The sequence below is a fragment of the Pleurodeles waltl genome, chromosome 3_1 (genome assembly GCF_031143425.1).
Source record: "Pleurodeles waltl isolate 20211129_DDA chromosome 3_1, aPleWal1.hap1.20221129, whole genome shotgun sequence".
NCBI classification, from domain to species: domain Eukaryota; kingdom Metazoa; phylum Chordata; class Amphibia; order Caudata; family Salamandridae; genus Pleurodeles; species Pleurodeles waltl.
The window spans coordinates 5142523-5169304 of record NC_090440.1 but is presented as its reverse complement, the minus strand read 5'-3'; the positions used below and the strand labels follow the sequence as shown (position 1 = coordinate 5169304).

The following is a 26782-nucleotide window of genomic DNA, read 5'->3' as shown; positions in this document are numbered from 1 at the left end:
TCTTACTGAACACCTGTGAACTTGACACAATATGTCCCTGTTTAGTCAAGTCTTCTTGAGCCAGAGCTTAAATCAGCCTTAGCCTCAGTCCTGGTTTTGGGTTGGGGTACAGTTTTTTGATCTGAATTGTTGTGGACACTTACACTTCCTGGCTATTACCTTGCTTCCTGTGACCATTACCGGCACAGGATACTTTTCAGCGTGTCTCAACGTTGCTACATTGTTGCTCGATCCAGATGGTTCCCGTGAGGCTGAAGATTCCAATTTGCTGCCGGGTATTTTTTTAAAAATATTCTACACATTTTATTCCCCTTCAACTGGTGTTCCCAATTGCTCCATTGTTTGCTCTCATGTGAAGCCTCAGTGTTTTAGTTCTCATATCTGTGTAATACCAGAGCGGTAACCAGGGACCTTGAGTTCACCTGGTGATAGACATACTTACTCCCTTACTTACTCTGAGAGGTTGACCAAGTGACTGGCTAGCAGTAATCTCTATGACTTTACACCAGTTTCAACTTTGAAGAAAGGATCTATGCTAGAAAACTGATTTCTACACAAGTCTTCGGGTATGTTGGAGGCAGGTGGGACTGGATGTGTGAAAAACTACTCAAATTTGACCATTACTCAGCCACTGTCACCGTCTACTCTGATGCACAGAACATACCAGCTGCGAGGACACATGGAAATACTTGTCACTGCATAAAAATGGCAGTCATTTATTCATGCAGATAAATGAAAACTGTATAACCAAGTCTCAAACACAGTTAAAACGTTGACATGTTTCAGGCAGCTGCAATAAAGAGAAGATTGTTGTATTAGAAGCTAAGCAAACACTGTTTTCTAACTTTGGCTCATACTCAAGCGTGTGTGTTTTGTGCAGTATCGATGTGCTGGCTCCTGAATCATGTGCGCTTGGTCCCAATGGTAGCATATCTGCTCCCGTCCCAACGGTGCCACCATTTCTATTCTCAAACCAGCAACGCCTCCATTTCTGTTCCCATCACAGCAGTACCCCCGTTTCTATTCCCACCTCAGCAGTGCCTCCATTTCCGTTCCAATCTCAGCGATGGCTCCATTTTTTATGCCCATCCCACAGTATCCAGTTCCGTTCCCGTTGCAGTGTTACATCTATTTCCACCCAAACCATGGAGCGCTCTACCTATGACCTAATCCTAATGTTGGAATTTCCCATTAACAATATGAGTAGTTTCCAATAACATGGTCCAAGCAAACCTTGAAGTATTGGAATGAGTCAAGAAATGCTTCACATTTATAATCCGGAATCTTTGACCTTGCATGCCCTTTTCTACGTAAGGTTCCTGCTTTCATAAACGATCCTGTCCATCAGTTCTAGGGTCATCACCACAGGCTGCTCATAACTGGAGGGACCCATGTTCACTACAAGAAGTCTTGCTTCGTCATCCATGAAGTAAGCCAATTTCACTTATGCTCTCAATCAAGATGCGGGGTTCTTTGCTTGCTTCTCTCTCTCTCTCACACACAAACTGCAGGACGTCAGCTTGTTTCCTTCTACGTGCTTGTGCACGCACACATACATACATACATACATACACACACACACTCAGACATGCCTCACAAAGCATCCAATACACACTTGCATTTTTCCTCCCCTTTACAAAGCCTAGATTGTTGCGGTTATACAGAATTTCCTATTTCTCATATCAACTACTCCTTCACTGTGCGCTTAATTTCTTGACAAAAGCTTGCCTGCACAACCTATTCTCAGTTACTTGCCTCAACTCTCCATTGTGTAACTGGTGTGGTGTACTATTCCTACCAAGAACATCTCTTCCTGCCATATAGACCCTCTCAGGAACTCTGACTGCAAATGCCATGTACTCTTTCTTAAAATGTGCAAATCATTCCCACTGGTGATCTCCCAGTGAAGCGGCGACTTCCAAATCTCAACCTTCCCTTCTGACAGGCTCTCATATTGCCCGATTACTGTGTATTAATCTCTCACTCCTCTCGGACAAAAAGAACAGACTTGCGTCCAGTCTGGTCTGCAGAAGACAAACAGCTGCTTTCAGAGGAGCCCCATGCATGGTCCATGGTGTTAGGGTTCAGAAAATCCTTTTATTTCTCCAATCTTCCTCCCATGTCTCCGTACTTTCCTGAACTCCCCACTGCCACTCACAAAACATCACAGAAGCCTACACAGTGGTTCTGTACTCAAGCTTTCCTTCTGCGTATCAATGCGCAGATACCAGTGCATTCATAAGAACGAGGGGTAAGGGATAGTGGCAGAACGTCACAACTGTTCACTCTGAATTTTGCTCCAGAATTGAGGAGTGCAGGAACTGCAGTGAAGTGTATCTCAGAGGAAAGAGCAAGTGACAGGGCTTTCAATTCGCTTACAAAGCGCATAAGCAGTGTTCTCTAGTCTGATACTCGTATACTGGGAAGGGAGACTTATAAGAGGCCACTAATCCCCGACAGGAACAGTTGTTCTTCCGGACTCCTCTTTTCACTGGAGAAATAGGTAAGATCTAGCATCGGACAAGAACCGGGATGCTACGAGACTCGAGTGGTCAGTTGGCAAGGTCAGCATTTTAGAGGAGCCACAATGACTTGTTTGATCACCTACATATTTAGTCACGAAAGTGGCAACTCCTTGCAAAAGTACTGGCCAATTCGAAAATCCGATGGACACTGGCCACCTGAAGACCACGACTGCCACTTTAGGATTCTAGGTCTCCCTCGCACCATCCTGAGATAAAGCAAACCTAGTTTGGTCGCCCACTTCAAGCTAACAAAAACTGCAGGTTGGTGAGAAGAACCCTGAAGCCGCTAGTCACAGTGACCACAGATGTAGCCGGGTTCAGTTTCAATGTGTTGGTATCCCCCTTTTTGTACCTGTCCCGGAAGACGTAGATACACCCATTACAGCTGGCGATTTTCCACAGCGAGGGCACAGAGCTCCAGGCCTCAGGGAGGCATAGGCGGGTGAAGCTGTCCAGCAGGGGGTTGTAGCACACCACACAGTCTCCCTCAGCGACTATGAACACCAGGTCCTTATGCACAGCTGCATGCATACGCCCTGCAAATGGCAGCAGATATGGCTTCACATGACACTTCTCAGTGCTGGTGTCAAAGCACTGGATGAGGCGGGAGGGCTTGGTGAAGAAGTCCAAGTCATTCTCCTCCCCACCCATCAGGTAGATCGTGCCGTTAAGGTTCACACCTGCAGCTCCCGAGATGGCCACCTCCAGCTGGCTGGTTTCAGTCCACAGGTTATCTTTGACTCTGTAGTAGATGATGGCGCTGGAGAGAGTGTCCTGCAGCGTCTTGCCACCCAGCGAGTAAATGGTATCCCTACCAGCTACAGAGACTAGTGTGTGCTGCAGGCGGTCGCGGGGAAGCGGAGCACAGCGCTCCCAGTCCATGGTCTCCATGTTGCATTTCCACATGCGTCTGGGGATGGAGCCGCCTACCACATACAGGTCGGCTCCATGCTTGCAGGCGGCCGTGATCTGGTGGCACAAGCTGTTCTGCCCACTGACGCTGATGGAGTCGTCTGGAGCGCAGTGCAGAGACACAGCGATTGAGTGCGTGCGAGACTCCTCCTTCCCAATCAGGTATATGTGGACGTTTTCGCCAATCTCCTGCGCACATAAAAAGAAAAGAGAGGAGAAGTTCAGGTAACACATATGGCTGAGATCAGGCCTGATCTATCCCTTCTACTTCATCAGCACACTGCAAAAACATTCTCCTTATGAAGGCCGTAACCACTACACCCATCAACGTCAATGAAGCAAGGCTCGCCCCTCTGAGTCAGACACCAGTCCGTACTGGGGTGCTTTCATTATTACAGTGTGAAATACTACTAGTTCAAGGAACAGCTTTTGGTGCACACAGACGCTCCCAACAACTGACACAGCCCTGGGAAGTGGTGTTCTTGTTGGGGGGGGGGGGGGGGGGTCGGTCCTGACCACACCCAGTAGATTTCCCCAAGCCCTAGTGTAAGTACAGGTCCCCACTTCACAATTCAGAGTGGAGAAATCGTATTTGTCATGTCCCACAAATCTCTACTGAGCTTACCAGAGAAGGTTTAGTACTTGTCTGAGGCACATGGTTTTAGGAGGGTTCCCCTTTCCCTTTCTCCCAACAGAGAGCACACAAGAAATATGGAGCATTATTTTACAAAGCTTTATTTAGAGCCAATCTAGTTCATGGCATATCGGAAACTATTACAGCAGATATTATGATAAAATTAACAATTATGAATGAACAAAGAGTAAATATTGTGCACACAGACAACATAATACTTTAATTCCTGTTAGATTCAATCCTGGCTAATATTAATTAACACTGAAAGGGCAGTTTATATTTTTGAAATACTAGGAGGTTCCCAAACTGTAGGCTTCACAGATTTGCAACAAGTTCCCCCAGGAGTTGATATGTTCCCCTCTGCTCTACGGAACTGAAAATGCTTTTTTATATTGATTTTCAAAGCCACTGGGTAAAGAAAACTGTCACAGTTTGTGTTGTAGAATGAGGGAAAAGCCATGAGAAATACTTACCCGTTTTACACAGGCTCTCTACACTGATATAAAAATCACTATTCAGAAATACAAGTATATAAACATTGGAACTTAATTCACACTATCAAAACTCATAATGAATAAAAAATGTATAGCCTTACAATTAGGATCTAGAGAAATAAGCAAGAGTCCTAACTGATTAGTGCTTTAGGCCCGGAGGGTCGCGAGGCGCGCATAATATGAAGGAACCAGGACAAACAATACAAAATACGTAAAAGTGGGGCACACATTTGGTAATCGTAAGAAAAGAACAACTCTCAAGCCAGTCTCACCGTTCCACAACACTATGAATCCTTTCTAAACCTGGGCCTCCTTCCCATGACAAACTACCACTTAGTGGTGTCACAACTCTGGCTCCACCGTGCCACCGGCACAAGAAACACCTCTCAACCCTGGTCTCCCCCTCTTCAGTCAGAATAAATTCTCCTGCACTCTGGACTCTGACCTGAACCGTCAAGAACAATAGATCTGAAACCGAAAGCAATAATAAGAAATACCTGCAACTCCGTTCCTCCTCTCCACTCATGTCAATAAACCACAGGCACACCCTCTCCAAATCAAATTAGTATTTCTATAGCGCCAACAGCTGCAAAGTAGCATCTAGGCACGGAATATAAGCAAGTTAAATAAATAAGTGGGCCTTTAGCTTCTTCCAAAACTGAAGAGGAAGACAGTTCCACAATGACCTGGCAGTGTGTGGGACTGTGTAGCCATCAGCCTTTCTACTTAGGCTTTGGGGGTGAACACAAAAGACGTTTCCTGCTACTACGGGGTTCTTGCTGGAAGCTACCAATCAAAACACTGCCTCTGATGATCAGTGGCGTTACAATACAGAAGGCACTATCTAGAGTGTGGTGCAGGGGTTACTCTGTCCCAAATGTTCATTATTTCCTACGGCACTTGTAACAAGGCTGACAGTATCCCCATCACGCTTCAGGCAGAGTATCCATCCACTAAACTCCAAATTAGACCCAAAGACTTAGGAATTAAAGTCTTGCGCTGCGCCTGCCTGGCCGCTAAGAGCCAATAGTCTCTGTAAACACGGAGTTGCGTACCTTGTCACATTGCACAGCATCCTGGAAGCCAAAGTCTACAACACATAAAGCTCACTTAGATTAGACTTAGATTTTAAAAGTTTTGATTTTTGTTAGGATGACCAAGGGTCATTCTCAGTAACAAGAAAAGGGGCAAGTCCAGTCATCCTTAGGTCAACTGGCTGCACCCAAAGGACAACTTCAGAAGAGGCTCGGGAGCACAGCGGAGGATGGAGCCATTTCTTCACTGAATCACTCAGCTCAGAAATAGCTAACTAGCTTTATGGTAACTCTAATGAAAACTAACTAAATGAACTATGATCCCAGAATGATCAAGAAACAACAATTCACAGACCTGACTAAGTGAATGACTTCTAAGTGCTTCTCTCCGTCACTTAATATCGCCCTCTACCTTTGTTTCCTTGGTCATCGAGTCGGTCTAATCCAGTCTGCAGGCATTAGTCAGTCAGCTGCACTCCATCAGTCCATCACAATCATCCACTTTCCTTACATAGGCAATCAAAGTCTACTTAGGATCACTTCAGTCAGTCAACCCGTTTAGTCTGTACGTCTGTGTCAGTCTCCATCGGTCCATCTCAGCCCACCCACCTTTCTGTATAAATCAGGGACTCGGAGATGGCTTCAGTCAGTCATCCTCTCTGTCTGCAGTCTCTCTCAGTTTGCCTTAGTCAGACAGTGTTCTGTCTGCCTTTGCCACTCAGTCTCCACCAATCCACCTTGGTTAGCCAGTTCATGTAACTTAATGAGTCAGGGCCCGAGTTAAAGTTTGGTGGAGGGGGGTGAACTTGCACGGTCACCTTGGAAGTCTAGTGCCCGGGTAGAGTTCAAGGCACTGGGCAAAGCCACCTTCCCAGTCCTGGGCTGACATTTGCATGTTAAGCTTCAAAATCAGGTTTGGCTAAAGAACCACCTGTGACGTTGAAGTTCAAACTCAAGGCAGATCTGGCCAATGGACAAATATAGGCGAGCCAACTCGGAGTCCCACTCAAGCAGGCGCAGTTTGCACATTCCTAATTGTATTTTACCTGAGCCAGTATATAAATTTTGAAATGTAATATTTTTCCCTTTTGAAATATAAACCGAAAATAGCAAACACAAGAAGAAATCACTCAAAAATTATAAGCACTTTAAATTATTCCTATATAATAACTAAAGCGAATAGAGTGATAATTTTCATGTTAGAACACAACACTGAGGGTTCTGCACAGATTACTTTCAACTATTAGATCAAAGGCCCTGATTCAGAGGTTGGCGGATGGGTTACTCAGTCACAAATGTGACTGATATCCCGTCTGCTGTATTATGAACCCATTATATCCTATGGAGATCGTAATAGGGTGGATGGGATATCTGTGACGTTTGTGACGGAGTAACCCCTCTGCCAAACTCTAAATCAGGCCACTTCAGTAGGTCAGTCTGTCTGTCAGTCAGGTGTTCTGTGCCAGTTAGTCAGTCAGTCAGTACGCCAGGACCCAGCAGACTTTCGGTCTCAGCAAGTAAGTCTCTAATGAGTACGCTCACACAGTGTGTCCATCTGTCCGCCTTGGGGAGTCAGTCTGTTCTTGCACTGAACCCGTCATTACCTTAAGGCTAGATGTCAGAGTCTCGGAGAAGCTCTCCCTCTCCTCCTTGTTGAAGCGAATCCATGATTCGATGGCGGCATTTGGATTCTGCGAGCATGGAACTCCATCTGCAAGAGAAAGTTGAATTCAAAGATGAAAATGTTATCGTGGTTGATGCAGGTCACTGTATGAGTTATGACATCACCTAGCCCACCTCATCTTAACTGAGGGGCAGCCTGTGTGGACCATCCTCTTCCACATGTGAACCATTGGCAAAGGCTCATTATCAGACCTTACCTGGCGTTAGGAAATCTGACGTTCCACATAGCACTCGATTTTTACTGGTAGCGGGTCCTTCATCTACAATTTAGGGCACAAATGAAAGAAAATGTCTCTCCCAAGGAGCAGCTACTCTGTAGTGCCTTTAGTTTTCAAGAGTGATTTTGATACAACTTGACATCACCTTACTTTTTACAAAGGAGGTTTCTTCCACAAAACAATCCTGCAAATCCACGTCCATATCTTCTCTTGAGTACATGGTTTTGGTGGGATGTGTGAGACATCCGTGTCACCTCTGCCCCATCCCAGACCATCCCTTTTTAACACCAGTCCTTGCTCCTCATTATAGAGGTGGGAACTGACCAAAAGGGAACAGTTTCTTAAGTCTTGCAAGAATTGGAACTGAGCAACTGGAGCAGCTTCTCCAATTTCATTACAGGACCGGAGGCTTCCATTGTGCATTAATCCTTTGCAGCACTTTAAAGTACACAACATCATAATATACACAATCCAGAACAACACCGCAGCAACAAATGAAAGGTCCGTGCGTGGAAGAATCATCCTCTTTTGGATCCTGCTCCTCAACCAGATAAGTAGCGCTTTCTATTTCCCTTATTCACCTCAAACAAATGTTGCAAAATGGTGTTAGATCTTAGCCCTTGTAGGCTTTTGTGTTCCTTCCCATCTCCAATTTATGGAAATACACATTTAACAGTAACATCTTAATCTCATAACAAAAACTCTGCAGACCGTTGAACGGTTCCCATGTTCTGGAGTTACTATTTTCCGAGCCCGATCAGGTTCGGGCCATCGGGGCCTCCTGACGCGGAGCCGTCCGTGAGGGGATCGCACCGCAAGTACAGCCTTGTGCAGGCCACCTTTCTTGGGGGCGCGCCCAAGTCAGACTTCATCGCACCGCGGGGATCCTCTTCGGACCCCCCTACTCCTGGTATGCTTGTTTGGGGTTTGTTGCTGCAGCGCCAGACAGACTCGACCATTGGCAGGCCATCGGTCTCACGTGGTCTGCTCTTTCGGCTTTGGCATCACCAGTGACTATTGAGAGGAGCCGTCACCCTACTCTTTCTTTAACAAATTCTCACTAACTTACGCGAGAGAGGGAGCCATTTCCCTTTGGGTTAATTGCCCTATCTTTATCTCTACCTACCATGCAAATGCAACATCAGCAGTTAGCGGACAGTTGATCGCATCGCACATCATTAGGGAAACCAGCTTTTCTTCGCTCATTATTTCTGGTAACAGTGAATTGTCATGGCAAATACCCTTATTTAATTTCTGCCTATATTATCTTGGCAATCACTGATACTTAATTCATGCCTCTGACTCTTATAATAGTATTAAATATATATAATTTATTTAAATAATAAATTAATAAAGAAAGAAAAAAATTATATAAAATATATAACTATATACTACCAAATATTTTGGACTCTGAGGATCACCAAGCCATACCAGAGGGGAGAATTAATGAGGAGCTAAATAAAAAGCTCATACAAAACGAAATGCGCGCTGCATTCGTGAGACAATAAATCAAGTTATGAGCAATAAGAGGCAATGGAAGTCTAGAACCCCCGATTATGACACATGCCCCATATCTGGTGACAACTGTGAAATTTCCAATTCTAACGACGGAAAGAAGAAGAGAAAGACAAAGCATTTAAGTGAGGAACCTATACCCTCATCTGCGATGACACCTTCAGAACGAGCTGAGGTCCAGGCATCTCACAGAGGAGTGGTGTCCTTTGCAGCACAAATCAGATTGAGACTCTGGACCTAGGGTTTGGGGCTCAAGACCCAGAGGAGAAAGCCTATGGCGAAATATACTTGATTTGGACCAAGGAAACTTAAACACAGATGATCTCTTTGATGATCCATCATCCCATCTACTAAAGGCGCTATCAGAAACCCTTTGGGAGAACAGATGTTCTCTCCAAAGAACATCAGACACCCAAGAAGCTCCAAGTGGTGGCTTATGGAGCATGTGGGTGAATTTATCAGAAAGTAGATTTGAAACCCACTTGAAAAGGAGGCGCGTAACCTACTCAGAACGGAATGCCTGCGACCGATAACTGAAGAAAAAGTATGCCTCACTCTAAACCTCGATCCCAAGTTGATTACCTGTGTATTTAAGATGAGGCATAACCCAAAGAAAGGCCTAGAGAGGTCTCTTAAACTATTCCAGGACCGTCTTCTAGATATCGTCAGTCCTCTGGCAAGAATAATTGACATGTCAGAAAAGGCATATGTGAAAGGTCTGCCTATCGATCTAGAGCTTCTCCGAGGCTGGAGTCAACGACCCATGGTGATTTTGGGAAACGCAAACACAAGCCTGAACACTGAAAGGCAATACCGTTAAAGATCAGCCCTAAACTCGGTGATCTAGCGGAAAAAGAAAGTTCTGAAAACCCTAGGGTCCTACTCTTTGACAACAACATGGTAAAGAGCATAGGAAAACATGTGGCCACATTCACAGCCGTGATAAAGCACAGTCTAATATGCGCAAGGTATTTAATTCAGTTTTTGGCAGGACCGGCAGAAGGAGACTTTCTGTCTTACGATACCAAAAAAGGTCCCAGATAATTCATCAAGAACAAGAGGAGGATACGCAGGGGATATCCATCTGGCACACATCCAATTTCTACTCACAAAGGAATAGAGGAAGCAGAGGTCGTGGGCAAACTACCACTCTCCAAGGTGAGTGTTATCCCAAGAAAGAGTGGGGGGACGTTTCAAAATTTTTGTAAGAAACTGGGAAACTATTACTCAGGACAACAGGGTGTTAGAAATTGTTCAAAGATTCAGAATAGAATTTTTAGAAATTCCCTCACACCTAACCAATGCAAGGTAAATGGTACTCAAGAAAAAACAACAAGAGGCTGTAGAGAAGGAGGTAAACTCTATGCTTTTGAAAGGTGCTATTCGAGAAGTAGGACTAGAAGAGAGGGGTTAAGTACTCTTTTTCTGGTGGAGAAAAGGACAAGGGATGGAGACCCGTCATAAACCTTTGAAAACTGAACAAGTTTCTAGTTTACCACCACTTCAAAATGGAAGGTATTCACCTATTAAGAACTCTATTAATGATAGACGACATTCTGATATTATCACAAAATTATCAACAGATACTAAAGGACCTGAAGTTGGCAATTTCCCTTTTCGAAAATTTGTTTTTTATAATAAACAAAGAGAAATCGATCCTCATTCCTTCCCATACATTAAATGTCCTAGGGGTCACTATAGACGCTGTGAAAGTGTTACTTCTCCTTCCTCTAAAGGAGGTCAGGAAGATCAGGAAAGAAATAAGGTACGTCCTCAGCAGAGATTCTTTATCTCTGAGGGAACTGGCAAGACTCTTGGGATTGTCTTCCTCAATACGAGCAATATTACCTGGCCCTTTGCACTACTGTGCTTTAGAACGGATAAAAGCAAAAGCTCTCCGTTTGGGCCTTGGGTATGGGGAGCAGGCAGTGACAGAAGAGTTGGATCGGTGCCTCGAGAAAAATTGGGATGCTCGGAATAGCTGGGCAATTTTTGGTTGTTCACCTGACTTTCCTGGAAACGGACGCCTGTATGACTGGATGGGGTGTACGCCTGGGTGCTCAAGAGACAGGTGGATTATGGTCAAACCTAGAGCGGCTTCGTCATATAAGCTTTTTAGAATTGACGGTGGTACTCTACGCTCTCATGAGTTTCAGAAATCAGTTAAGAGGCAGAGCAGTACTATTGAAAATGGACAATGTCTCTGCAGTAGCTTATATCAATCGATTAGGAGGTATTGGATCCATGGATCTAGCTATCTTAGCGAGGAAACTTTGGCTATTTTGTTTAGAGCACCAGATCAGCCTAAGAGCAGAATACATACCTGGGAAGGAAAATGTTTCTGTGGACTGGAAATCAAGATTTTTGAAGGACTACGGCGATTGGAAACTGAATGAGTTATTTTTCAGTCAAATATCACACTTTTTGGGCCTGATAGAGATAGATCTCTTCACGAGCAGACTGACATTTCAACTGAACAAATATTACAGTTGGATGCCGGACCCTGGTGCTCTAGCAGTGAACGCATTCCTACAATCATGGAAAGGAATGAAGGCTTATGCTTTCCCTCCATTTGCAATGATCCAGAGGGTCCTCCAGAAGGTGAGACTAGAGAAATGCTCCCTTATTCTAATAACTCCTTTTTGGACCCCACAAGCATGGTTTCCAATGATTTTGGAACTCTTTCAACATTCCGTTTGTCCTTCCAGCAACAGAGGGTCTACTAAAGATGTAGATGGAAGAGAACACCCTTTAGTTCAGAGTGGGACTTTGAACCTTCTTGCCTGGAAATTGTCAGGCGACATAGTGAGATGTTGTGCCTTTTGGGAAGAGCTGCGGAACTCCTAGAGGAGTCTTGTGCACCAGGAACTCAATACAGATATAAAGGAATCTGGAAAAACTGGGTTATTTAGTGCATGGAAAGGGACGTGGATCCCGTGAAGGCTCCTCTAGTAATTCAGTTCGACAAGTGTCTAGGTTATAGAACAATTATTTGTTAGGTCCGACATATCTGCAGGACATAATTTGGTCAATGGTAACAGTGTAGGAAAACATTTTTTGGTTTGCCGTATTCTCAAAAGCATTAGGCTAAGAAGACCCCCCAGACCAAGGTATCAGACTTTTTGGGATGTCAATTTGGTACATTCCTTATTCTCAAACTGGCCAATTAATAGGTATCTAAAGACTAAAAATCTTTCTATGAAATAGGCCTGTTTATTATGTCTAATTTCTTGCCGCAGAATTTCAGCTGTAAAGGAAGAGGTAAGTAATAGAATTTAAGACCCTTTCGGAGTCACATTTGATAATACTAGAAGAACAATGACTAAGTCTGACACAATTTTTTACCCAAGGTTCACTGAGTGCAAAAAGGTATGTGTTGTCGATTGCGTGAGAGAACACGATACTTGTATGTTTGAGTTTAGACCCGATGTTGTCAATCAGTTGCTGATTTTATTTGTCAAACTATTTAATGCGATTAGTACAGCCACAATTGCAAGATGGGTGAAGTGTATTATGCAGAAGGCAGGCATAGATCTACAAAAATTCCAAGCCCATTCCTTAAAAGGTGCAATGGCCAGTCAAGCCTTATACAAAAGTGCAAGACTTCAGGATATTATGAAAGCAGCTGATTGGGCTAATGCTACTACTTTTGCAAAGTTTTATTGTAAACCTATTGAGCACATGTTAAATGCTGTGTTAGAGAACCACCAACATTCATAACTGAAGCCTCTGGTCCTGAAATGAAATAGCGATTCTCAAAGTTTCAATGTCAAGAGAATTTGAATTTCTTTAAGGACACAGAGGCTGACATTATCCCTGCATGCTTTTTCGCATTCTGTGTTTTAATTTAATTGAGAAGATATCTCCTGATTTTGTTTCAATCCAATATTTCTTTGACACAGTTTAAAAAATTTTTTAAGAGGCAACCAGTAGTTTAATTAAGTTCATGATCAATTTCTTATAAAACACAAGTTCACCGTTTACCTGTAGAAGATCCAAGTTACTTGCTATGTCGCAGATTCTAAAAGAGGATGATTGTTCCACACACGGACCTTTTATTCAATGCTATGGTGTTGTTCTAGATTATGATGTGATGTACTTCAGAGTGCTGCAGGAGTGGCATTAAAAGGATTAATGCATAACGTCAGCATTCGTGTCCTTAATTAAATTTATATTCTCTTGACATTGAAACTTTGAGAATCGCTATTCTTGCTGTTTATTGCAGTGAATGTTTAGGTTTGCTAATTTATTTCTATATTAAAGAAGCACTTCACAAAGAACATCTGTTACAAAAATGTTTTAATAAACAATACAAATTACTAATTAGAGTTAGGGGAGAAATGATAATTTAATACAGGGTGAAATTTGCCAGAAGAGACATCAGAATGGGAAAGAAAGATCATATGCAGAGCCAAAAAGGAAGGACAGGATGACCCGAGGCTGGGACATGAAAAGTTGAGGTTTTATTAATAGAGGGAGAACAATCAGAATGAGGCGTTCCCAGAGGGACCAGGTAACAAATATCTGCATGTCTTCCAAATACAACTGCTCTCCTTGGATGCAAATAAAAGCAATAACATAAGAATTCCCAGGAATACAGACATTACCCGCACCCCCCCCCAATGTAAGACTTGGGGTGACAACAGTGAAATACTAATGTCCTGAGCATCAATAAAATAACCACTACCACCGCCTCACAAACCATGAAAGGAGGTGGGAGTCGGCCGGAATGTGCTGGACAGCTTCACCCCCGTCTCAGAAGAGAGAGCGATCGGGTTTCTGGAGTTGACTAAATCAGGCTCACCCGCCAACTCATGTCCACCTTTTGTCTTTCATATGGTCTCCAAGACAGTCACTAGGCAACTTTCTGCACTCTGAATAGGATTCGGTCCATAGGTCAATACCCAGAAGAATGGAAGAGAGCATCCATTTACCCATTACTAAAATAAAATCCCTCTTTGGAACCTGGGGATATTAAAAGCTACCGCCTGATATCTAGACTACCTTTTCCAGCAAAAATTTTGGAGAAGGTGCTCAATGAGGATCTTATAACATTTTTAGACACTCGTAATATCCTTGATCCCTCAGCATGGTTTCAGGCCGCTACACTGCACAGAATCTGCATTATTAGTAGTGACTGAAAATATTTGCAGGCAGGTGGACTCAGGAGGTAGGGCTGTGCTAATTCTTCTCGATCTTTCTGCCGGGTTTGACATGGTGAAGCATTCTTTGCTTGTCAATTGGTTAGAAAGGATTGGGGGCGCAGCTCTTACTATCTTTAGTTCTTTTCTCTCAGGAAGAGAGCAGAGGGTGGCTTTTGGAGATTATGTCTCAGATCCTTTATGCCTACCTTGTGGGATGTTTCAAAGTTCCTCACTGCCCCCCACACTTTTCAACATCTATGTCATCCCATTGGCTAAACTTAGGTCTGACGGCTTTGAGGCAGTATCCTATGCTGATGATACGCAAATAGAGTTGTCCATCTCTTCGGATGTTGCTGAAGTAGCTAGTAAATTCAGAAGCTGTCTAGCTAATATAGTTGTTTGGATGCAAGAGAGTTGCCTAAAACTGATTTCAGAAAAGATGGAGGTTATCTTATTTGGTAGTGACACCTAGTTTTGGAACACGTCTTGGTGGTCCCCAAACATTGGACCTCTTTCTTGTCCGGTGCAGAAAGTTAAAAACCTAGGAGTGCTGTTGGATGGACAACTTTGCTTTCCCAATCAAATAAAGCAGGTTATATCTTCCGGTTTCCATCTGTTTAGAGTACTAAGCAAAGTGTTCCAGTTTATCCCCCTGTAAAAGCAAAAAAAGGTCATCTTAGCTTTAGTATTATCCGGAATAGACTATTGCAACGCACTTCATCTGGGGATTCAGAAACTAGGTCAATCAAAATGTTAATCCCTTCAAAATACGGCTGCTTGTTTGCTGCTCAAAGTACCTAAATATAATTCCATATCTAAAGGTTTGCAGGACCATCACTGGTTGTCAGTCAGTAAACAAGTGAAATTTAAGGCCATCTGTATGGCTCACAAGGCCTTTCATGGGAAGGCCAGTTATACTTTCAAAACATCTTTACCTCCCATGTTCCCTTTCGTAAATTGAGGTAAAACATCGCCAGATTGGTGGTTTTCGTTTAAAATAAAGCGAGCCAGATGGGGAGGGAAGAGTTTTTCTTTTTTAAACATGTAAACTCTGGAACACTATGACTCCTGCTTTCATATCTCAATCTAATAGAGAATATTTTAGAAAACTGCTTGAAACATGGCTCTCGTCTAAACCCAGTAACTAGTTAATCTGCCCACTCCGTAGAGAACGCAGGCGCTAAGCCGGCTCGGCAACTGCGTGCGTTTTTAAGAATTTTTACTAACTTACTTATAAAGGCCTCAGTGCAAGGGAGCAAATCTCACTAACAAGGATTTAGGTGTCTCTGGAAAAATTAAATAGAACAAAACTGAATGAAATAAGGAAAAAGGGCTAAGCAACATGGCTTACTGCCATTCACAAGCCCCACATCTCCTTCAACATTTAAAATCATCCAGGGACACAACAGTGATAGGAGGTGCGCACAACACAGTCCGTCCAACACAGGTCAAGCGTATCTGGGACAGATGAATGTTGCGTCAAATTAAATTTAAGTCACAGAAAAAAGGAGGAATATTTGGGTCTAGATAGGTTCTCAAGGAGGATCCTCCAAGCTTTGGTCATATCATATCTTTGAAAAAGGGCGAGACGGTGACATTAGCACAAGGGTAAGGTTTTGAATCACTATGCCAAAGAGAGATGTTTCCAACTCAAAACCAAATGAACACAAGGAGTGGATGAAAGATTCCATTCTGCTAGCAGAGCTTGCAGAGTTCCAGCCGAATTCTGCCAAACGCCATATGGTGGACTTTTTTTTCGCATGTGGGTCGCCAATGTTAAGTCGGCGAGCGAGAATTGCCGACCCCTCCCAGTGCAGCCGTTTATGGTGAGAAAGTTGCTGTTTAAGTAATAAACGTAATCGAGTAGCAGCAAAATCTGGCGCACCGAATGGTGCATTTTGCGCTAATTTTTCAGTGCGGTATGATCTGCTGACGCCAAAAATCAGCATCCGCAACTCAACGTGCCGATTTCTGCCAGTTCACAGAATCTAACAGAGTTTTCATGTAACTCAGTGGAATTCCAGAGTGAAACTCCATGAAACAAGAAAGAGCACTCATGTTACAGAATGAGAGCAGCCCCTCGCAGATATCAAGCAATAGCAAAATCACATTGACAAGACATGTTGCAGCAAAGTCAAAAGAAAAGTATTGATTAGATCAGTCACCACATAAGTGTAATATTTCCTGAATTTAGGGCTTTGCAGGCAACAAAGAAGAGCTTAACACCTGTTACTTCACCGTCTACTACAGTCACCACTGAGGCTCAGCCCAGCAACTAGACGCATTCCAATCAAATCAGGACTCAGTTGAAGGAGAAAGAGAGGATGATGGACGGAACACGTATAGCATTAACTCTGCAAAAGACAAGCAGCTAGAATGATATTCAGTAAAAGCGTCTCCAGGATACAAAACATCCTATCATTTGGTGGATCAGACGTGCTGCTTTTTACCACAGAGTAACAATGCAACAAGTGGAGGAGGAAGAGGACGACTTCTTCATAGAAACTTTCTTTTAGCACAGAAAAATAAAAACACAAATTGCTTTCTTCCCATGCCACAGGCTGCCCTAAAGAATATATAGGAAACATTAAGGTTCCTGTAAACACTTGCCCTTTCACAGTGGGTCATAAATTTAAAGTTGCACCACAAGATCCCATTTATACAAGGTACAGGTGCAAGAGGCATTCAAGCAGGGACCTGGGCGGGGGCGGTGCTCCCCGGAGCACCACTGATTCCCAAGCTCTTCTAAGCCACTGTGAGGTGCACCACTGGCAAGAGATGGAACTGTTGCAGCCTCTTCCAGGTGATAATCAGAAGAGAACTCGGGAAACTGCCCAAGTGGGGCCAATCATGTGCAGTGCGAGCCCCGAATGTAGACATATGAACACCAGTCTAATAGTCGGGAGGCATGCCAGGCTTCATGCCAGGCTTCGGAGTTTAGGTGTTCGGACTGAAGACCTACAACTGGATGGATGGATGGATGGATGGATGGATGTATGCATGTGTTTATGGTAGTTCTACAGCATGGACGGCATGCCAGGCTTCAGAGTTTGGGTGTTCGGACTGAAGGCCAACAACTGGATGGATGGATGCATGGATGGATGTATACGCATGTTTATGGTAGTGCTACAACATGAACTTAGCTAAAAGGCAGCAGAGAAGCATAACAGTGGGACTGCCATATTTGTCACCTGGGTCCAGATGAATCATTTTGCACAATAGCGATTACCTAATTGTGATTTTTAGCGAATCGTAATTAAGTAATCGCTATTGGAATGTATGAAACTCCAGGAGTTTCATACTGCAATTGGAAGGGCTCGCAAATGGACCTACCTCATTAATATTCATGAGGTAGGTCGCAATTTGTGAGCCATTGCGAATGGCTACAATCACAGGGATGGTGGCGTGCTGGGCTCAGCAGACCACCATGTATGTGATTACTTTTCAATAAAGCAATCTTTTTTTTTTTTTAAATGCAGCCCGTTTTCCTTAAACGTTTTCTTTTCATTTTTTAAGAGTAGGTTCTCTTAAAAACGTGTTTGCATGCATTCACAAAGGGCAAGGGGTCCATTGCCGACCCCTTCCCCTTCCCTACTGGAAGTAGGTGGTAACTGCGATTGTTTTGTGACTATGAACGCAATCGCAAAACAATCATACACACCTCTGCGATTCGCTATTAGGAAGGGATGCCCTTGACACGCCCTTCCTAATACCGAATCGGTATGTCGTCGCAAATTGGACTTGTTACATACCAAACATCCTTTTTGCGATTGATCGCAAAAATGTTTGATACATATGGCCCTTGATCCATCATCTGGTGCATAGTTTGCAGATTTTAACAAAAAATGTTTCTAGGTCAAACTCGACCAAAAATGCAGTGACAGGTGTTGTTGACCAGTGGAAGGGCCGAACACAGAAGTTGACTTGTCACGTTTCAGTTGCATATTGCTGCATTTAGGTGTTAAATCACCACCAATGAGATGAAACCTTTGCCCAAACGGTGTTAACGTGAACAAATGTCAAAATAATGAAACTATACTATCACAAAATGGTCTGCCTTGCAATCAGGCCGGTGTCAGCTGGAGACAGAGAATTGGGGGGGAGGGGAGTCACTCTGTGGATTTACGCAGCGTACTCTCCCATCCCAAAAAGGATCAGTGGTGATGGCACATCAGCACCATCACAACATTTCATGCTCATGCAACTGGCTAGCAAAAGGTCAACGTAACAGTTCTCCCACCCATTATTGTTCACAATCAATCTGAAAATGTTCCACTTGCAAATCCAGAACTTTCAGGGAACCACATTAAGTTGTGTGATGGAAAAGCTTTACAGAATTTCAGAAGTTGATTCTTATTCACAAGGCATCGCATTCTCCCTCGGGGAAGAGGGTGATGGTGTCGTGCAGTTGTGGATTGCTCTGGTTCTGCACGCACATCTTCTCGTACCTGCATTGCAGGACAGTCGAGCTCATCAATGGTCACAAGTGACTGGCCCTTAGGGGATGTAGTGCAAACAGTAATTGTGGAACAAAATGCATTACTGAGCCGATTATTTCTACAGGCGATGCTACAAGGGACCATCCATACACATCTCTCCCACGTTGTGAGGTCACACCAAGATGCACAACTACAGATCAATGTGCTTGATCTCGAAGCAGTTCAGTTGGTTGTAAAAGCGATCGAGAAGATGCACAGCGAAGCCTTGATCGGTGCAGCCGGCGCAATTACCGCCATGTACTATATTTAGAAGCAAGGAGGGTCCCATTCTCAAGTGCCCCAAGCGTAACAACTTTGTACAACTCACAAATGGTGAGATAAACACTTGTAATATACCATCAATCAACCAATCAGTTATTTGTAAAGCATGGCAAATCGCCTGTGATACATTCAAAGTCAGGGGACTCTACCCATTGATTTGTTTGCCACACACACGAATTGCCAAAGTTATACTCCAGAGAGTCACAGTTCTGGTCACCGGTTGGGTCAGTGACTTCTGCCTACCTTTTTCCTCCTAGTTCCAATGATAACGGTTTAGTTAAAGAAAATGCATCAGATGCCAGTGACAAAGAGCCTCATTGCTCCTATGAAAATATTTACTCTCACTTTTGCTAGAGAGCTCCATCTGTGAATACTGCAGACTTTCCGATCTGGCAGACTGACTGAGTCAGCAACAGGGGAAACGTTCACATCTCAAGTCGGATATGTCACAGACGTTGCTCTCTATCTTTTAAATTTACAAAAGTCGGGTTAGGTCTAAACTCCTATAGGGCTACGCTGTGCAGCAGTGAGGCTTTTAAATGAGAGCTAATAAGGATTATTCCACCAAGAATCACAGCTCTCTCTCAGGATCTAAATAAAATATTAACAAAAGTTATGGGTTTTCAACCGATACATTCCTTCTCGCTACAGTGTCGCGGTCGGAAGTCTGTGCTCCAGGAACAGCAACGTTCAGAGGCACATTTAGTGAACCTCAAGGACGGTCTATTGAGGAACCTTACTTGAAGGTGCACAAGGACAGGGTAGTCTCATATACTCCGCCCTCTTTCCTACTCTAAGTGGCATCTCCTTTTCATAATAATCATATAATCTGCAAACCATTATGTAAAGACCTTTATGCTCACGGTAGATGAGACGAGCCCTTGTACATTACTTTTATCCAACTTGTCTATATCACAAAACAAAGAAACGGTTTCTAGGCTTTTTTCCTGCCACACTTAGGAAATAATTTCTAAGGCAGGTCGAGAGTTGGACTAGTGCTCACTCAGCTCAAACAAACATTGCCAAACCCAATAGGTCTCGCTTATGCAAGAGCTATTGGCTTTACCAATGTGTTTTAGCCATGTTGAGCACCAGCATGACTGCTGTTCAGCGTGGCCTGAAGTTAGTGGCATAAAGGAGAGTGGCTGGTGTGGAGTGTCAGAGGAATGGCGAAGAGTGGAAAAGAGTGTTCAAGAGTGGAGTGGCAGAGAGTGGCGTGGCAAAGTAGAGTGGACTGGTGTAGAACGCATTGGCTCAGAGTGTTGCGGAGTATAGTATCGTAGAGTGCAGTGGCGTAGAATTCAGTGGTGTACAGTGTTGCAGAAAGCAGTGATGTGGAGAGGAGTGGAACAGAGTGCAGCGGAACAGAGTGCAGCGGAACAGAGTGCAGCGGAACAGAGTGCAGCGGAACAGAGTGCAGCGGAACAGAGTGCAGCGGAACAGAGTGCAGCGGAACAGAGTGCAGCGGAACAGAGTGCAGCGGAACAGAGTGCAGGGGAACAGAGTGCAGCGGAACAGAGTGCAGCGGAACAGAGTGCAGCGGAACAGAGTGCAGCGGAACAGAGTGCAGCGGAACAGAGTGCAGGGGAACAGAGTGCAGGGGAACAGAGTGCAGCGGAACAGAGTGCAGCGGAACAGAGTGCAGCGGAACAGAGTGCAGGGGAACAGAGTGCAGCGGAACAGAGTGCAGCGGAACAGAGTGCAGGGGAACAGAGTGCAGGGGAACAGAGTGCAGCGGAACAGAGTGCAGGGGAACAGAGTGCAGGGGAACAGAGTGCAGCGGAACAGAGTGCAGCGGAACAGAGTGCAGCGGAACAGAGTGCAGCGGAACAGAGTGCAGCGGAAAAGAGTGCAGCGGAAAAGAGTGCAGCGGAACAGAGTGCAGCGGAACGAGTGTGGAGCAGAATTGATGGCAGAGTGAAGTAGAGTGGTGCAGTGTAGAGTAGAATAAAGTGGTACAAGCAGAGTAACAGAGGAGTGCAGAGTGACAGAGCGATGCATTGTAGAGTGCAGTGCCATACAGTGCAGTGGCATATAATGCAGGGGTGTAGAGTCGAGCAGCGCAGCGTGAAGCAGTGCATAGTTGAGTGGTGGAGAGTGCATCGTTGCAGAGTAGGGTGTCAGAATGCAGTGGAGAAGAGTAGAATGGCGTAAAGAGCAGTGGCGTATATTACAGTGATGCTGAGTAGATTGCAGTGGCGTAGAGTGCAGTGGTTAAGAGTACAGAGGTGCGCAGTGCAGTGGCACAGAGTGGAGTAGAGTGCAGTGTGTTACAGAGTAAAGAGGATTGGCGTACAGTGTATTGGCATAGAGTAGATTGTTTTGAGTAGACTGACGTGGCTTAGAGTGGAGTGGTGCAGGGTAGACTGAAGTTGTGTAGAGTAGCATAGAGTGTAATGGCGTAAAGAGGTGTAGAGTGAAGTAGCATGGAGTGCAGTGGTGCAGAGTAGATTACAGTGGCGTACAGTGGATTGGCATAGAGTGCAGGGGCATAGAGTTCAGTTTTACAGAGTAAAGTGCATTGGTGTAGAGTGTGTTGGCATGGAGTGCAGTGTTGTAAAGTACAACGGTGTAGAGCGGAGTTCTGCAGAGTAGATTGTTGTGGCCTAGCCTGGAGTGGTGTAGATTGCAGTGGCTAAAAGTAAAGTGGTGTAGGGTAGAGAGGCGGAGGGTGCATTGGCACTGAGTAGAATGGTAAAGGGTAGCTTAGAGAGGCGTAGCATTAACTGGTGTGGAGTGGTGCAGAGCAGAGTGCCGTAGAGTGGAATATCCATGGTGTGGGAGTGCACCGCCATTACAGACAACACATTTTCAACTGAAATGACCATTAGATTTGCACAGACATACAGATTTACTAATAAAACTATACAGTGCACATATGAAAATGTGTGGGGATTGGCATCACCTATTGTAATGATTTGTTTTGATCATGAGAAAGTATTTGTTTCAACACTTCAGAAGTAACAAAAAAATGGGCTTCATTGTGTTCCTAATTCAGATATATTCTCGATTACTTATACAGTTCATTTAAATGTTGTCGTGTGCTAGAAAAAAAGCATCTTTCCTACCCTGAGTACCCAGCAAGATTGTCAAATAAACCTTCTCACTTTGAAGTCAGAGAAAGAAAAGTAAACGAGCACCATTGGAAGACAGCACCTGAAATCTGACCTCATTCTTTGACTGCCCGGCAAATGTGACAAGATAAGGACAACATTTACAGGCCTGTTTACAGAAAGAGAGCACTCAGGGAAGCATTCCATTAATAGACATCTGCAAAGGGTCTACGAGGATATCTGTTTACACATTCACAATGAATTAATGTGTTACTATTTAGGTCAGGCAAGAAGCCCAATTTGGTGAAACTGTTCTTAAAACACTCTTCGGACTACTACTTCACTACTTTTACGAACAACTGCTCTACTGGAGGAGGGGCGTTGCCTGGTCACCTACAACAAGACTAGCTGCAAATGTGTAATACAAATAGCTCATGAAGGACCTCCAGGCAGGATCAAGACAAAACATGGATAGAGAAAATGTTTTAGTGTTTAAAAATGGATGAAGAAATGTAAAAACAAAGTAAAATATTGCACTCATGCTGAACAGCAAAAAAATTAACATTTTTAGAGAACAGTCATTATATGAAAAAAATGAAGATGGCCATGGGGAAACGTGGTGACTGGTTGGTTACATAATAGTGTTAGTAGCCCACTAGGTTAAATAGCTCGTTGTAAGATCTGTCGAGAAAGAGACCACAGAAGTAAGTTTATCATTTTTGAGAGACGTTTTTTGGAAGAAGCTATATTCAAAGTTTTTCCATCTGACAATGGTCTACAACTTGTTTTAAAACGTGTGCAAGACTTTTTCATGTATATACCACGAAAGAACAGCATTGTTTTGACCTCAGAGAATCGATCAACTTGTTATGGAGAATATTCATTGTTGTGGTTTAAATTGGAAACCAGAATGGGGGGGGGGGGGGGAGAGATGTGGGCAAACAGGTTAACTCCCTGTTCATAACTGGTCTGTCACTTTTGGCATTGATAAAGGGAAGGGAGCTGCTACGAGACAGCCTAGAACGTGGCTGGGAAACAAAGGACTAACACAGATTGATTGAAACACAACCAGGGATCAAGTGAGAGTGAAACAGGAGAAATACAAAAATGCTCGGATTGTAGGAAATGAGTGAAGGATTTACAGCTTAAAGAAATAACTGGGTAGTAAGGAGGAACAAGAGGGCAGAAAATGTCGCCATTAAATATGCAAATGTGCAGACTAATCAATGTTCAGAAAAACGCGGTCACTATAGATCAGCAGTTCCTAATCTGGGGTCTGCGACGCCTGCTAAGGAGGATTGTGACTGTTTAAGAAATAAATAATAGCACATTCATAAAGTATTTAAGCATACAAAAAGCAAAATTGCACGCATGAAAGAATTTGGAACTGGATCCTAAAAATTAAGTCGCCATCATTATGTTGATTTGTGGGATGAATGCACGTACAGCAAACGCCGTCTAGTGAGGCCGACTGCTGCTCTCAGTACAGCACCTATGCACCAACAGACAGCATGCTTTTTCATCATTTGTGTTTGTTTGATTTATAGCTGCATTGCTAGTTTAGTGTATTGAGTTTAGGTTTAAACCACAGAAATTAAAGGGTCGCTGTGGACCGGTTTTGGCACTTTATATGAAGTCCCTTGCTATGAATTACCACCTGCGTATAAGTAACCTCATGATATTATAGAGAAATGCCTTGCGCTTGACAACATGTTAGATTTTTATATATACATCTGTCATATGTGCATAAGAGTAAAGATAAGTATGTTCACGGGGTTATTAGTTAATGCGTGATTGTATGTTATTTAAGTACAGCTTTAAAGGGGGAGGGTGTGTGTAATCGAACACCTAAGGCAATGCAGCGACCTCCACTAACATCCTACGAGTCCCTGACGACTTTGGTCACCTTCAGAATTCTACTGAATAGCAGGGAGTGGAAAGCCCGGGCTGCTAACCTGTAAGAATCCTCCCAGCACGGAGGCATCACTGTTTTACTGAAGTGGACAAGTATGTCATGTTAATCCACATTTCACTCATCTGTGGCACGTGTGTGTCTCACTGCACAGGTATGTGTAATCCAGCCTTACTTTGCATTCTTTCATTGTGCCTTAACTGAATAGTATTACATTTATCAGTCAGCTTATGAAAATAAATGCCAATCTCATTTTATAAGTGTTGAGGCTGTGAGACTGAATATGGATTATATAATATTCAAGGAATATGTCAGAAAGATGGTTTTCTTTCAATTACAACAGGCAAAAGGTGATCACATATAAACAAAGTAAATAAAATGAAGTCTGTGTCTTCAAGACCTCAATTATTTCTCAATGAATCCTCTTCCTGCAGACGTACCTCACCCATTCTGGGGGGGCGGATCCCCCGTCCATTTAAATGGCATCCAGTAATCCGTTTCTGTTCCACACAGCGGTCACTCCTCCCGACACCACACTTATAGGCTCTGATTACAGGTCAGGCGGGGCGGTACCGCCCCACCTCAGCAAGACTAGCCCGCTGTTCCCAGACCAAGATTGTCCAGCTGCAGGAATACTGGGGCATATTCCTGGGGCATATTCCTGCCGCTGGAAAGACTAGCTGGTAAAATGTCACAACTAAGCTGCAAGTACAACCCTACCCAACCTACAAAAGCTCAGCACAGAAAGCCTCCCTTCTGGCAACCGGACCACTGCAGCCATTGACCCCCCCCACCGCCCCCCCCCCCCCCACGTGCTCCTGTTTATGAGCAGATGCTAAAGGAAAGTGTTAAATTCCATGAAATTTGTTATTCCAAGCAGAAATTCACCTAAAAAAACCCTGCATGAACAGGTCCTATTCCGTGGGGATTAACTAGTAACAGCTAGATTTAGGTGTGGGATACGAATCAGCAACTTTGATCCTGGTCACCAGTTATCCTTGCACCTAAATCTGTCTAACACTTAATAACAGTCATAGTGGCTAGTGTGCGGATATCTGGCAACATTTAACTGACTCCAGATGGATGTGAACATTTAAAGCCCATTGCATTGCCCATAAAAAGCATGGAAACTAGAGTATGTATGCATTTTTTCTACACAAAATGCAGATTCACACAGCATTACAGTGCTAGGGAGTTACTTCCTTTCCTCAACGCTGAAAGACACTGCTAGACGGTGGGGCTTTTACCTATCTGGGCTAACAAATTGCAACTCTAGTCAGTGAGATTAGGTCAAAAGGTAGTCCTCAAACTCTAAGGGCTGTCATAAACAGACCTGGCTTTATCCATCATGACAAGGACTTTACAATGACCTATTCTGGGACAGAAACAAGATGCCCATGTCATACGACATACAAATAGTCAACTAATACCAGGAAACACATAGTACATTATTCCATGCAAGGAAAAGTGTAAGCTGAGTACGCCTACCACCCTCTGCTAATGGTCACAGAACAAAGGCCAAACAAAAACAGAATTGGAAGATTGAAAGATGGGGAAACTACGCGCATAGTTCTCCTTCGTTCTACTCTTGCAGACATAGCTCGCACTCCCTTTACACAACATGCTTCTACCACACACACATACGCATGCAGACGCACACTCCCACCGGCTACTTCACACCTCTCACCTGCAATAATGTCAGTGAGCAGTCGTACAGGCAGGTTCAGAAACTCCTCAGTGTCCTGCAGCTGGGCCAGGTGTCTCTTGGCACAGTGTTTTGCTGCTGTGTACAGTTCTTGGTCACTGTGCTGATCAGCCAGAAACATTAGCTGAAGGCAGTTCTTCACCTGCACTGTGCGCACAAGGAAGCGGGAGCACTCCCTGAAGAGGGCGGTCAGCTGGTACATGTCGGCCACCTCATAGGTCTCCGGCAGCTCCTCCACGCTCAGCTTCACCGTCCCATGGTAGATGTAGTCCACCAAGAGCTGGAAGACAAATGCGCTGACATCCTGCAGCTCGATGACACGATTGTGTGCTTCTTTCAGGTTGGATGTGAACATTGAGCGAAAGAAGCAGCTCTGGGCCGACAGCACCAGCCGGTGCAGCTGGAACTCTTTGCCTTCCACAGAGATTGTGACGTCTGCGAAGAGCTCATCCTCCAGACACAGCTTCATGATACTCTGCGCCACGCGGCTGCTGTGCGAGCGGTCCGTGAACGTGTACTTCACAAAGTAGTTGTCTTCTGTGGCGCTGCTATGGTTGGGACCGCTGGCATCCTCCACCGAAGCCATGCTGAGCCACCGTCTCAGCTTCCAGGGTTCTGAAAGGAATAAGGCAAAGACAAGAAGACCGCACTGAGATGTTTACTCCAGGTTGGATCACATGCTTCCTCCTCACCTCCACAGGACCTCTGTCTAACCCCTCTAACCATGGTCTTCCGGCCCTCACAGCGGTCTCTTCTTCCCTTTTGGCCTCTGCCCTTCTGTCTAGCGGCTCTCCATGCTTCACCATTGCCGTTTATCATCCCCCCTTCTACACTTTCATCCCAACTGCCACACTTCCCTGCGCCCTTCCACACTCCTCCACTCTCTTCACCCTTCTCTGATTCTCTACACCTACACCTGCTAATGCAAGGAGGAAAATAATGAACAATTCTCAACTCTCACTCTAAGTGACATCAGCCACAAATAATACCATCCTCATCGCTGACTTTACGCAATTCAGTGTCATCACAATCTTTAACAGTTTCTCATTTCCATTCAGTGTCTTGTACACTTTAATTGCACTTTACTAATTTCAAAGACAGGCCTCATGCTTCCTTACTCTCACATTCCCTCATCACTGAAGCGTCACCATTCAGGAAAGTCTCACTAACTACCTGTCATTGGCATTAAAACC

The 26782-nt window shown here is 44.2% G+C and overlaps 1 protein-coding gene across 1 annotated transcript in view; it reads right to left on the bottom strand.

Annotated features, from left to right (window-relative positions):
• Window positions 1-686: 686 nt before the first annotated feature.
• KBTBD4 (kelch repeat and BTB domain containing 4) overlaps window positions 687-26782 on the bottom strand; it is a 36831-nt gene continuing 10735 nt past the window's right edge. The window contains exons 2-4 of the mRNA XM_069221609.1: window positions 25572-26204; window positions 7204-7310; window positions 687-3626 (exon numbers count right to left, since the gene is read on the bottom strand). Of these exons, the coding sequence (XP_069077710.1) occupies window positions 2766-3626; window positions 7204-7310; window positions 25572-26175 (1572 nt within the window). The 5' untranslated portion in view covers window positions 26176-26204 and the 3' untranslated portion in view covers window positions 687-2765. The remainder of the gene's footprint in view (window positions 3627-7203; window positions 7311-25571; window positions 26205-26782) is intronic.